General features: G+C 38.4%; 1 protein-coding gene across 3 annotated transcripts in view; it reads right to left on the reverse strand.

The window, feature by feature from the left end:
* Vps37a (VPS37A subunit of ESCRT-I) overlaps positions 1-15,059 on the reverse strand; it is a 31,872-nt gene that overhangs the window by 14,701 nt on the left and 2,112 nt on the right. For all 3 annotated transcript variants that reach the window (XM_032918588.1, XM_032918586.1, XM_032918587.1), the window contains exons 2-3: positions 2,061-2,135; positions 586-700 (exon numbers count right to left, since the gene is read on the reverse strand). In XM_032918588.1, coding sequence (XP_032774479.1) covers positions 586-700; positions 2,061-2,135 — 190 coding nt within the window. The remainder of the gene's footprint in view (positions 1-585; positions 701-2,060; positions 2,136-15,059) is intronic.

Genomic DNA, 15,059 nt, shown 5'->3' on the forward strand with positions numbered 1-15,059 from the left:
GCAGGCAAGAATAAGTAGAAAGGGGGCTGAAGTGATGGCTCAGTGGAGCACTTCATGTCTTTGCAGAGGCCCCAGGTTCAGTTCCTGGCATCTTCATGGCAGCTCACAGCTATAAGTGCAGTTCTATGTGACCTCTGGCCTCTGTGGGCCCTGCATGCATATGGTGCACATACATGTAAGGCACAACAACACTCATACACATAAAATAAAGAAAGAATAAACAGAAAAACAAGGGCACTGTGTCAACATGACTTACAACACTTTGTGATAGAACAGTACTATAAATATCAGGTTAAAAGTCTATTCAGTCAGTAATGAGGTTAAAATATTCCCACACTTTGTGATAATTTGATTATTCAAAGGTAAATACTTAGGATATATTAAGTTTTACCTTGTCACATTATTCAACCACATTGTATCCAAACACTTCAAGTCACAGTATTAAGTATTCTCCAGGGAAATTTAAAATTACTAATTTCAAAATGAAAATGTCTGTACATTTCGTATTTCAAGAATAATACAAAAAAAAGAATAATACAATAAATATGTTATATTACTCTGAAATAAACTATAGCACATACGTACATTGCTTACTAATGGAGAGGTAACATATAATCCTTGACTATCCATTAAGTGATGTCTTATTGGTGGATAAACACTAATCACTGGTTTTTCCTGAGGAAACTGTGGAGGAAGTAATCTAGAAAAGGAATAACATAAGAAAACATAAACAAATAAAAAAATTACATGTGACCATAATCCTAAGACAAAGTTATTTAAAAGCAAATTAAACCTTCACATTGACTAATATGCATTAATTCTTTTGTAAGAAGTGCCTTAGTTTAGATTTTTGAGCAGATTGAAAATATACAAAAGGTTACATTTTGGCAATAAGATATTCAATACAATAGATTCTTTTTAATGTAGAATATAGACACCATGTATTACAGAATAGCCTTTATAGCATATCAGTGAATTGATTTCAAAGATAATATAATTTAATAAATAAAATCTCAGCTAAAAACTAGGTTGTACCTTGTAGCAAGCAAATTATGCAAAACCCCATCTGGTTATTTAGAATATGGCTAACTGTGTGTGTGTGTGTGTGTGTGTGTGTGTGTGTGTGTGTGTGTGTCTTGCACTTATCGCTGAGCCTTCATTTAGGTCGCTCTTAAATGCTGCAATAACATCTCTCCTCACTCTGAGGTAAAATCATGTACTTTGAAGATCAAAGAGTTCTTAATTCAGAAAAGTGAAAACTTCAAACTGTTTTAAGCACTACAAAATTAAAGTTAGTTTATGAAACACTTTAATAGAAGTTTGTTAAATAAAGAACTGTTTTTCAAGTTTTGAACACTCAGGATATTTCCTTTTAAACTTCTCTGCTTACATATTGCAAGAAAATTATTTGTTGACAGCATTATCAAAACAAACAAACAAACAAAAAAAAAAAAACCCAAAAAAACAAAACTGCGATTTTGTTGGCCTATCCAAACCTGGACAATAGTTAAGAGAAATAAAATGAATTTATTTATATAGGTAGTTTTGTTTGTTTTGTCTGTTTTTTTATAGCTAAAGATTTTTAAAATAGTCTTGTAAAAGAGGCAATATGTGGTCTTTGGAGCCAACTAACCTGTGTATGTGTCTGCTGTCACTTTTTATGTTTATGTGTCTGTAATCTATCCTAGTGTGTAAGCTACTATACAGGTTCATACAGCTCATACTTGGGAAGTTTTTTCCCAGCACTATCTGTCCGCTCTTCCGCTTGTTCCAAGAACACTGAGGAAGGCGTCCCATGCCCATGTGTTAGCAATGAGCCATGACAGCTGTTATTTCACTCAGCGAAGCACTAGTTTGTGTTACAGTTCCTTTGAATGAGTCCACTTAAACAGCTTATTTCTGATTATTAAGTAAAAGACAAAACAACAAAAAAAAAAACCTAGTTCCTATTACATGAAGTATAAATTACAATTCTATTCCCACACTAATACTTTCAGGCTGCTAAGATAGAAAGCAAAAGTGAAAACCTACATATAGAAATAGAAAGCCATGCTACGTACATGTTAATGTTAATTGTCAGGTTGTTTACTGTGAATGGCAATCTGTATTCCACATCTTTTTGTATTTCAGCTATACTGTAAGAGAAAATTTAGAAAAAGAAAACAGAGGTCAATGTTATAAAACCATTAATATCAAATGCAGATGTTAAATGCTATAGTCTACTAAAACTTTTTAATTTTAATCACAGAACTTGAATATCTGATAACTTGTGTCTAGAAGGAAAACTACCATAGTCGGAAAGGCTAACCAAATATGCAGGCAATGACACTCTGAACTATCCAAGGGGTAAGGGAAGGAGAATGTGGAAAACTCTAATCTGAGATTGATTTAATATAACTGTATCCTACTTCTCATTAGTACAAGCAACTGCAAGCCTTCTGGGTAATATGGGCCAACAAGGTCTACGTTCTGAAAACTGCCACTACCCAGCTTTACAGACAGCTGGGGATGAATTGCTTAAACCAAGAAGGCCAGATGAATGTGTCGTGAAGTGGAAAGGTAACAGCTGCTGACTGCTTTCCATCTCTCTTCTTCCACAAAGAAGCCTGATTTTATTCTGAGTAGTCTTTCTTGTAATTAGCTGTTGTTAGAGATTTAGTCCCATTCAATAAACATATAGGTTAGTAGTGAGGTGGAGTTCTAGAGAAGCAGCTTATAATGAAATTGACAGAACACGCAACCACTAGAATTTCTGTCTGCCTTTCTTGCCTTCCTCCTACTTCCCCCTGGATGCCAGACTTGCACGGTAATAGCCACTTTGAGCCAGGAGTGACCCTGTAAGTGGGTATCAGGCATTACACAGGAATAAAACAAGTAGCTGGACTCCTTGATGAGTATGAAATTGTCAGCAAAAGTTTTGTTTGCTATTTTTCTTTGGCACAAGTCATACTCTATATAAGCCTTGAATGACCTTGAACTCCCAATGTAGATCAGGTTGGTCTTGATCTCACAGAAGTCCACCTGACTCTGTTCCCTGAGTGCTGGTATTAAAAACAAGTGTAACTAAACCTCACTTAAGTTTATTTTATGTGAGATCAAAATAAGCTTTTATCTCGTTTGAGCTACTACTTTGGGTGTTGTTATCACTATCACAGATGAGTTCCCAATATAAAGCCTTTATAACATCCTACAAGCAGTTTATCTTATTACTGATTATAAGCATGTTTACAACTAAAATCTACTAAGAAATATTAGGGAGCTCACTTGAAATGCTGGCATTCATGATGGTTCCAAGGGGAAACACACTAAGTAGTACTCAGTAGTTGATACTTAGTATTCAAGAATCTTTGAATGGACTAGCAAATGCATAATGACTTACTTCCTGTTATTTTAGTTATTTCAAATTAACAGCTTTCATAAAGCTTATTTATTTTTCTTATTATTGGACGATTATATTTTTAAGCCTTTAATAAAAACCTAGCCCTCAAGTATGTAAATCTTATGTACTCTGAAAGGTTCCTAAGTGTTGGTGTCCTAAGTATTACTTTTATATTGCTGTGAAGCACCACAATGACCAAGTCAATTTATTAAAAACAAACAAAACATTTAAAAAGGGTCTTGTTCTGAGTTTCAGAGGATTAGCCCTGACCACCATGGTGGGGAGTAAGGCAGAAAGCAGGTATGGTGCCATCTCTGTAGCTGAGAGCTTACATCTAATCTACAGTTGCAGGCAGGGAGAAGGTGGGCCTGGCATGGAACTTCTTAAACCCTGAATTTCCACTGCAGTGGCGCACCTCTTAGAACAGTGGTTCTCAACCTTCTTAATGCTACGGATGCTTTAATATAGCTCCTCATGTTGTGAGGACCCCCAACTGTAAAATTATTTTCACTGTTACTTTATAACTGTAATGTTGCTACTATTATGAACTGTAATGTAAACACTGTTTTATGAGAGTCCTAAGTGACCCCTTCAAAAGGGTCATTCAACCCCAAAGGGGCTAACTGTCCTGATTCTTCCACTATCAACTGAGGACCAAGCATTCACATATATGAGCTATGGGAGCCATTCTCATGTAAACCACCACAATTGGGATGAAGCTATGGACAATCTGGTGTAAATAAGCTTTTCCCTCTAATATTCTATGGAATGATGCTGTCACAAATAAGATGTGGGTAAGAATTTGATGGCTACTTTTCTCCTGCCATAACATTTGTAGAACCTTCTAGCACTAGGAAAGCTAACCAAAAGGAGGAAGCTTCCAGGTCAGAATCAGCTTGATTCTTTGTTCTACAACTAACGAAAATGGTGTCTTTAGCAACAGGTATTAGAAGCCAGGGTGAGCCAATGGTTTCTCTGAGGCCCTGATGTATGGAAAAGGAATGTAGTTCTTTATCTAAAACTAGGAAAATGTGTGGCAAGGCCAATAGCAGCCTGAAGTGCAGGCCTAGGTGGGTGGGAGTGGGGGAGCTGTAACTTCTGATCCTGGGAACCCAACTCCTCCCACAAAAGGACTATGGTTATCAGTCCCAAGGCTATTTCTGTGTTCAGTTTGTGACACACTTGAGATATCCTATGTTCTTTTTGTACAATATTGTTTGATTAGCTTCCTGCTGACTTTGCCCATTATGATAACTTCCTGCTGACTCTGCCTGTCCCATGCCCCCCCCACCCCACATACACATACATTTGAAGATGCTGTGTTTCTTAATAGACTTGCTTGGCCTAAGGCAGAATTACCTGCTGGGCCATGTTGGCAGGGTCTTACCCTCAAATTCTGGTTGGAGGAAAAAAGTAATCAATCATATCCATCTATAAACCTTGAAAGCTACAATAATAATGGGTCAGTAAGGCATGTGCTCTGGTGGAATAAAGGCACAAGCATAATGAAAACCACTTTCTGATTGTTTTATATCCCTGACTACAACATGAAACCCATACCTAGCACTAATACAGGGACAAGAACCTGCAGCTAAACAGGTCACAGGGCTAGGGGAGAACAGCTAAATGACATAGAAGTAAAGTGACTCCTACTGAGTTAATGTTGGATGCATAGATGAACACACCTCTCAAACCTTATCAGAAAGCTGCTATTTGCAATAGATGGCGATTAATAGAGACATACAACTGTCCAAGATAAAGAGAGTAAGGGACTAAGGAATGTTCAGCCCTAACTGGGACATCTACATCAAAAATCCTCTCCTCCCAAGGCTCAGGGACCACTGTGAAACAGAAGAAAAAAAAAAAGACTCTAAGAGCTGAGGTGGTTGATAATACAAGAAAGCACTATCCTCCAGACACAGCAAGGCAGCTGTACATACGAACACATACTAATTGTGACAAGTGTTATGTGGACAGATGTCCTTGTACTTACAGAGAAGCAGTAAGAGCACCAGGAATGTTAATCACACAAGCATGTCTCCTCAATGGAGGAGATAAAGTCAAATACATGCATTTCCATCCAGAAAGCTGAGAGTGGAGGTTGTTAATGACCTGGTGACCTTTTTGCTATCTGTGGAGGCAGACCTCACCCAAATTCCCCAAATAATTATCTGAGACTCTCCCCTTCATAGACCATTACCTATCCTTAGGGGAGATGTCACATTACTTTATAATCTAGTATTGGATCCACCCTCATGAACACACGTACTCTGTACATGAGTCTGTAAGTAGTCACACTTAAAGCTTTATTGTGCACCTGGAAATGGACTGATTGCTGCCTGGAAACCTTTTCTGAAATTGTACCACGTTTTAAATGTTGACAATGAACTGTCTGGCATTAGACTCCCCAAGTGTCTGATCCAGGCTGATAAATTCGATCTGTATGGGGCAGGGGAAGAGGGCATCTTTCACTTCCCTGCCTGGATACCTGCAGGAACCCCCCTCACATGTGCACAATCTACATACAAGCTTCAGTCAGACAAAATAATAAAGTCCCCTAATTGAGGGGGGTGGGACTATTAGCAACTGAGCTGCTGGAAGAGGGAGAGCGGCTTTCTTTAGGGCTTTCTGGTACATATGTTGGTAGGTAAGTCGACCAAGCTCTAGTGGAAGGCCACACATTCAAGAATGTATAGATAGCACACACTAGATCAAAGGACACGAAGTGACTGAGTAGGGAAGGGGACAGACCTAGGAGGAGTATGGGGGAAATAAGTATGATCAAAATACATTGTACAGAACTCTCTAATAAAAATATAAGAAGATAGAAATAGGTGGATTCAAATAGGCAATCAGTATCAGAATATACATGATTTTTATGAAAGCTTCTCTTTGGGGACTGGTTTTAGTTGACACCATCCTCCCCTTTATGAATACCATTTAATTAAAACAAAGTCCTAATTTATTTTATTTTTCCAAACTACCAAGATGTCACTGCACAAGGAATGAATAGTGAAAGAAACTTCTATCAGTTCAAGTCAAGTAGAGTACTTTGTGACTGAAAGCAAGGGCGTATTAAAGACAGATTTTCTAGGTACAAATTCCACATAGACCATTTCACTTGGTGTGATGATTTTGAATAATATTGACCCCTCTTGCCTCATATATTTGAATGCTTAGTCATCAAGGAGTAGAACGCTTTGTGAAGGATTAGGAGTTGTGGCATTGTTTGAGTAGGTGCGGCCTAGTTGGAGGAAGTGTGACACTGGAGGTAGGATTTGAGGTTTCAAAGCACATGCTAGGTCCAGTTTTCTCACTACTCATGCAAGCAGATCAGGGACAGCACCATACATGATGATAAATGGAATAAACCTCTGAAACTGTAATAAGAGTTGCATTGGTCATGGTGTCTGTTCACAGCAGTAGAATAATGACCAAGACCCTTGGTATGGGATCAAGTTAAAGTTACTGAACCTTTTTTTCTAGTGAGAGATGGTGATATTAGATCATAGAGGCCTTGCGATATTGTCTGATTAAACAAGATCATTTATGTAGAGGCTTCAGAAGATTACTTGACAAATTACTGCTCAATGTGTTGATATTTTTAAAGAAAGCATTTAATTTATAAAATTCACCTAAGTTGTACCTCTTGGATTCATGGTAATAAAATTTAACTCCCTAAGATTTTCAGTCATTTTTTCTGAATTTTATTTTTAAAAAAATCACAGGAAACATTAAAATGCAAACTACCAGTAGAGGGAATAGTCACAGTCCTACACAGCTGTGAGACTTATAAATCACAATGACCAGCATGTCAAGTTATCCGTAAGGTGCAATGGTGGCATTCGTATCTTGGCACTAACCAACAGATGACGAATCAGACCTAAGGCCTGCTCACTGTTAGAGAAATCATGCCAGCACTGGAAACCTAGCAACTACCCAGGCTAGTGATGCCGTGGGTGGGTCTTGGTGGAGAACCTGCTACCTCCACTTTACTAAACCAGGATAATTCCTAAGGGTTCTAAATACTTATCCTTATACCCGCACATAAATGTGGCTCTCACTCCTCATCAAAGAAGTCTCTCTTTGTAATAGACACAACTATTAGAGAAATCTATAACTGGTCAAAATGCGGGGAACAACTGCTCTTGGGGTACTCAGCCCAAGTAGATGTCTACAGCACAACATTTGCACCTCAGGATCAGGGAATGTCCTGGAAGAGGGAGCAGGATTGTAAAAGTCAGAGAAGCAGAAAAGCTGCTGTGTCTCCTAAAAATGACAGGAAGTTTCACTCATTGTAACAATGGGCTAAACAAGAGGCTAACAACAGCAGTAGACACACTAATGCAGAAAGGGGAAAACTCAGGGAGCCTTCCTTGCATGTAGAAGGGAATGCCCTACCACTTAAGTTTTACTTCAAGTGTTTCTAAACCTTTAGAGCTATATAAATCTAGAATATAAAATGTTTGGTCTGGTAAGATGGATCAACAGTTGAGAGCAGTTCTTCCTCCTGTAGGAGACCTGGACTCAGTTCCAAGCACCCAAATGGCAGCTCACGGCCATCTTTAAGTATAGTTCCAGGGGATCCAATGCCTTTTTCTCACTGTGAGTAACACACACACACACACACACACACACACACACACACACACACACACACACACACAAAATGCACTTACATGCATGCAGGCAAAACACTCATACACATAAAAGAAGAAAACCTATAAATTTTTTAAACTTCTGTTAGTCAGAACACATAATTGGCCTTATGTTTTGGTAGTTCCTAAACATGAATCTAAAATACATATTAGTTATGGCTAAAAGTTGTCTTTAAAAATTAAGCAATTGTTTATTGTTTGGTTTCTATTTACTGTTAATAAGGATTTCCCTAAATATAGTAAAACTGAGCAGATACTATGTACCCAGTAATTTTCAGGAAAATGGGAATACTGAAATGGCCATACCTCTACAGGAACATACAGCTTGATGGGAAAGTTGGGTAACTCTCAGGAAAAACAGTTCAAGATACACCATATATTCTACTCCTACAGTACTAGATAATTCAAACTATCATTTATAAGTACATATCTCAAAAGAATTCATTTACTACATAAATCTTAAAAAATAATCAAATGATTTCTAAAAAGTAAATCAATAACAGCATGAAAAGCAAATATTACCATAGGCAGACATGAAAATGTAAGGAAGCTTGCAAGATAAAAGATGACAGGCAGGCCGGTGGTGCACATCTGTAATGTCAACACTTGGGTGGAAGAAGCAGGAGGATCAGCACTGTCAAGGTCAGCCTGGTCAGACAGGGCAACACAGTGAAATCTTTTTTAAAGGACAGAACAATTAAAAAAAAAAAAAAAAAGAACTACCTTCACCCATACACATGTGACCAATGCAAAGAGAGGAGCAGCAAAGTGAGATACTCCAAACCCTGGAATCCAGCCCATGCAAAACAAGAACAGACTGGGAGAGGGAAGGCCCCTTCTCCTGCTGTCTCTGCGTGTTCCAGTGTACACAGGACAGAGATCTTCCTGAGGAGAATATGCTGAGACAGACTAGAAAGGCAGTGCTGCAAGAAGGCATAGAAACAGCCATTATTTCCCTTCTGTCACACAGGCAAGTTAAAGTGAACAGATGACGAAACCACAAACAAGTGGAAAGGAATCGCAAAAGCAGAAATAAGAGCATCAGAAAGCTTTCAAAGGGGAAAAAATATTAGAAGGCAGGAACCTAACTCAAGACCAAAAAAACAAAACAAAAACTCAAGGAAACACAAAGATTTCAAATTTGTTTGCTTAATATCTTCATAAGAACAAATGAATAAGCATGTACATATATCAGTATAAATATGCAGTTGATATGAACGTGAAAAACTAAGAATTTTAAAATAACTTAAGTAAATGCCGTATGTTATTTGAAAATACTTCAGTCTAAAACAGTCTCTTGGAGAACACGGATGTAAGAAATTCTAAAGTCAACTGCTTGATTTTATTTGTTTTCAAGAGCTGTGTGACATCCATCCTCTTATTTTAATATCTTCTCAGCAATGTTCAAAACAGACATGCTAATGACTGTGGACACAGAAGACACTGGTAGAGAGCAGAGCGGTAGAACTCCCCTGAAGTACATTTAAAAGTCAACTAAGACAGTGACCAGGAAACGGGAATTGGAGAACACACTCTTGAAAAGGCTTCGCATGCAAAATAAAACAGAATATCTGCTACAGTTAGGTTGGAAATGTTCTCCAAAGGCCTGTGAGACAAAGGTTTGGTCCCCACATTGGTGCTGGGAGAGGGAAGCCTACAAAGTGGCCCACTGACTGAGGGATTTAGGTTACTACAAGCATGTGCCTTAAGGAAGATTATAAGACTAGAGTTTCTTATTCTGTTTTTAACCCTGCTATCCAGAGAACAGTGGTGCAGGATGTTGCTCTCACAACGTGCTGCTCACCACTGCCCAGAAAACAGAGCAGACCAGTCAGAAACAGAAACCTCCTACTGTCCCAGTGAACAACATTGGATTTTTTCATTTTTTAATGAGGTCAACCTCTTTAACAACTAAATCTTTACTACAACTTTGTCTCCACTTCTGAGAAAAGGTTTTACCATGTTTTCTAGGCAGGCCTTAAACGTATGATGTTCCTACCTCTGTCTGCTGAAAGCTGGGACTCCCACCACACGTGGCAGCTTTTGGTTACATGCTCCTTTTCTGGCTAGTCTCAAAGTTTCCCAGTTCTTTCTTTCAAATGTGTTTGCTCTCAATAGTATCCATGCTGCTGCCTGAGCGCTGTGCTGTTCTGAGATTTCCTACATCAAAAGCACCTCTCCATTCACTTTGAGCTCAATTTCGCATAAAGTTTCCAGACAGCCAAGTTTCTGCTTGGTGACTGCCTCTGGTCAGATACCCTACAGCTCCCACCTCATCAGCTTGACTTCTACTGTCTCTGCATTTCACTATCACCAGTCTGGTCTTCTGAACCAGGTGCCCATTAAGTTCTAGCTATACCATCCTAGGTTTTCACAAGCCCTTGCTCCAAATTTTCCCAAACCAATTCCAGTGGCTTTTCCACACTGTCTTAGGAACAGTCACACAAAGACTACTTCACAGTAGCTTAATTTTAGCTCACACTTGAGATTTTAGCCCATGATTGGCTGGCTGACCCCTTTTGAGGGAGGGCTATGGGGAGCTCAACATCTCCTTATTCTTCCTCTTATGAAACGTTTTACTGCAACAAGTTAACCTCAAATGCCTATAGTGGCTAGGAAATGCATGTGAATATACAGTTTCTTATACAATAGAGAATGGTAAAATAGGGAGAGGCCGGCCTAGCAGAGGACATTTACTGTTAACTTGAAGTAAATGTTGTTGCCAGATGTTCCTATTTCTAAAGAAAAGTTAGAAGAGTCATGATGGGGGCTAGGGGTATGCATTACATTTAATTTTGATGCTCCAAAAATAAAGTCTTTCAAAAGAATGTCGGAGACTTGGAAATTTTAACATAAAGTTTCAGCTTTAATTTCTGAATATGAATCCTTTAATAAAAATAATAGATAAGTTAAAGGACAACATATATCCTCTTATTACAAGTTTGTTATGGTTCAATGTTTGTGAGTCTTACAAACTGACAGTAAAATCTGTAGACTTACTAGAAACCAGTAAGCTAAAGGGTACAAGCATTACACTGTGAACAAAGAATAATACTTAAAGCTGTCATCAGCAACTACACAAAAGCTGACTCTTAGGGAAGGTACAGGATTTAGGTTTGAATAATCAAAAAGGGCTCTGTGATCCATGTAGCAATACAGAGTACCAAAGGAGATGATATAAAGACTATGAAGATTGACATTGCTATAGTTTTGCTACAGGTTTTAGATCTTGAATGTTTGCCAAAGGCCCATGTGCAGACATGTTGGATCAGAGCTTATGATGCTACTTGAGACAGGAGAGAACCTTCAGATGGGGGTGCCTAACAGAGGAAGCTAGGGAAATGGACATGTACTTGAGGGATCTGGCCTCTCATCTCTCTTTGACTCCAAGCTGTCACAGCAGAGAAGGTAGGCCTTCTCTCTGAACTTGGCACTCCCTGGAAAGGCTAAGCTGACTAGCCAGTGAACCAGATACATACATACATACATACACATACACACACACACACACACAGAATTTCCTCTGCCACATATTCCTACTATTATATGTTTTAGCCAGAGATTGAACAGTTCAGCAAGAGGGTCAACACTGCTTAAGCCTCTGAACTTGTGAAATCAAAAAAGTCTTCCCTATCTTTGTGTGCTTGGGTACCCAGTGTATGTGTGTATATGAAGGTGAGCCTCTGATATTGTTCCTAAGGACAGCAGTCTAGCTTGGTTTTGAGGTAGGCCTTCTCTCTGAACTTGGCACTCCCTGGAAAGGCTAAGCTGACTAGCCAGTGAACCAGATACATATACATACATACATACATACATACATACATACATACACACACACACACACACACACATACATCTGACCCCTGCATCCACCCATCACTAAGATTATACATAAGAACCACAGACAGAAAATGAATAACTGGAAGAGCTTAATGTTTTACGAACAGACTGTGCATCTAGTATGTGTTAGAACTACAACCAGAAATCTAGGACATTTTCCTTACAAAGAAAGCTTCTATTTCAGCAGTTCTCAACCTGTGGGGCTTTACCCCTTTGGGGACTGAATGACCCTTTCACAATGACCACCTATGACCATCAAAAAATACAGATATTTACATTACAATTCACACTGGTAGCAAAATTCAGTCATGAAGTAGCAACAAAAACAGTTTTATGGTCGGGGTCACCACAACATGAGGAAATGTATTAAAGGGTCACAGCATTAGGAAGGTTGAGAACCACTGCTCTATTCCTTTGTGCGTCCCCTACAGGTCTACAATGCTAGGATTCATTTTGTTTTGTGCCTTTAAGAATGCCATCACATTGAAAGTCTTGAGGAATCAACTGACTTTCTAGGCTGAGTAGAGCAAAGAGCAGCCAGTTCAGTGGTCCTAAGGCATGTACGGATTACAGGGCACCACCCAGCTGTAGCTCCGGACTTCTTGCCTTTCTTTCATTAGGAGTCTATTAGCTGTACAAAAGAAAATTACAATTCTGTAAGCCATCACAAACAACTTAATATACTCTTGTTGAATATGCAATCAAAACAGCACTCCCACTGTTATAAAATTAATGCAGAAGCCTTTTACCTGGGAGACCCAGGTAAAGATAATAAAGATGGCTTATTACTTGTATAACTTTGAACTTACAGTTAATTATAAATAATAATTACTACTCATAACATAGCTTTAGGTTGTTTTAGAGATAAAGAAATTAATAAAGAGGCTAATTAACTTTAGATATTGACAAAAGAGAGACCTGTTTGGAACAGACACTATTACCTCATGCATTTATAGTATTTTCTAACCATGGGTACAACACAGAAAAATTCTACTAATAGTTTCACTTCTGGAAACCTTACATATTAGCCTAGTTACCAAGGATCATCACAGACACAAGTTCTGAAATAGAGTGTGAAAGTCACATCACTAGTGAGAAATTATTTATCCTAAACACTAAGTACCACAGAGGTAAGGAGGTTTGCGCCAGAGTTGATTAATTTAGCAGGAAAATCTTGTCCATCTATTTTACATTATTTGTCAGCCTTCAATCACAATCCAAATCAGTTTCGGGAGTCCCATGAACACAACAGTATCTAAAACACGAGACGCATTTTCCCTCCCATTTGATTTTCTTCCCACGCAGCTCTATGTTATTGAGAAAACCTGGACTTTCCCTCTGACTTCTATTTATCAAGAGTCCTACCTCCCAGTACTGTGTAAGCAGAGGCAGATGGCTCCCTGTGAGTGAAAGAGTGAGTGAATGAACGAACAAAGGAGAAGACCACAAAAAGAGGAAAAAGAGGAAGAAGAGGAAGAAGAGGAAGAGGAGGAAGAGGAGGGAGAGGAGGAGGAGGAAGAGGAGTCCTACTCTCTTGACAAAAGAGATGAGAGTGTGAGTTAAGATCATCACTGATTATTTATACCTTGAGGCTCGAAAGCACCTCCCAAGTTAGATTATAAACAGAACACATGCAGGTGTTCTTTAAAGAATTCAGAGGAAAAGGAAAGGAAAGCAGGAATCTCTTCCGAAGTATACTTTTTCAAGGAGTTAGAAGAATTTATTTTTCTACATGTGAACTCAGAAGTTTTAGTGCAGTGGTTCTCAATCTGTGTGGATGGTAAACCCTTTACAAGGGTCAAGTCACATAAATAGCTTGAATATCAGATATTTACATTATGATTCACACCAGTAGCAAAATTGCGATATGAAGTAATAACGAAAGTTTATGGTTGGGGCCGCAGCATTAGGAAGGTTGAGAACCACTGCTTTAGTAGTAGTGGATAGTGTGATTATTATTATCTAGAAGATCAGTTCTTGAGTCCAGGCTACAGAACTTCCACTTTCACTTTCATAGCAGACTTAAATGTGTCCTCTTGCTTTGGTTAAACCCCTTTAGTATTTTATGACAGTTTCACTCATTTGAAAAAAAAAAGCTATGAAATTCACCTAATCTTTTGGAGAAGGTAAGAATCTGTTAAAGTGTTTAAGAGAGTCTTAAATGCTTAGAATTATTCATATCTAATTCGTAAGTTTAAAGAATTTCAATTAAAATCTCAAGAACTTACAAGAATCAAATACTTAGGGTTGTTATGTATGTGTAGATAATGTCACTTGTCCAAAAGTTCTACTTCAAAGATTAGTACACAAAATTGTTTTGCATCCATTTAAGGGTACTTACTGATCCTTTTAAACCAACTCCAGAACTCCTTCAATGAACAATTACCACTTTATTAACTCTATCTGGGACCAAAGTACAAACTTCAGATCACTTTCCCCATGTACTAGTCTTAGCAGTAAAGAGACTCTAGTGTTGGGGCTGGAGAGATGGCTCGATAGTTAAGAGCACTGACTGCTCTTCCAGAGATCCTGAGTTCAATTCCCAGCAACCACATGGTGGCTCACAGCCATCTGTAATGGGATCTGATGCCCTCTTCTGGTGTGTCTGAAGACAGCTACAGTGCACTCATATGCATAAATAAAAAAAAAAAAGAGAGAGAGACTCTAGTGTTTCAAAAGTCCCATCTTTTCTCCCAAGAATAAAAAATCAAGAACATTACTAACAGAAAAGAGTAAAAGTTAAGGAACAGTAGGACTAACAGAGTCTACAATTTTCCAAGTTGACATAGGGCGGAAACCTTTGTCAAGTTTCTCCAAAGTTAGTCACCTTATTTTACACTATCTTGCAAATGTAGCTTGTAAAGGTGTTTGGGGTTTGTTTGCTTATTTGGTTTTTGTTTTCAAAGCAGGGTTTCTTTGTATAGCTCTAGTTATCCTGGATTCTGCTGTGAAGGTTAGCAAGCAACAAACAAACAAACAAACAAAACACCATTGAGAGTGAGGCTGACTTGTGTTAAGAGTTCAGAAATTGCTAAGTACCTTAAACTAAGGGAGACTTGAAGACTTAGGAGCAAATTCTGCTGCCTTCCTATTTCTTAACCCGCATTTTCCTCTGAAAGTAGTCATAAAAACAAGAGTTCCCTTTCCTCATGGATGATGAAAGGTACCTAACACCTAGAAAG

Source organism: Rattus rattus, chromosome 13, assembly GCF_011064425.1.
Source record: "Rattus rattus isolate New Zealand chromosome 13, Rrattus_CSIRO_v1, whole genome shotgun sequence".
Taxonomy (NCBI): Eukaryota; Metazoa; Chordata; class Mammalia; order Rodentia; family Muridae; genus Rattus; species Rattus rattus.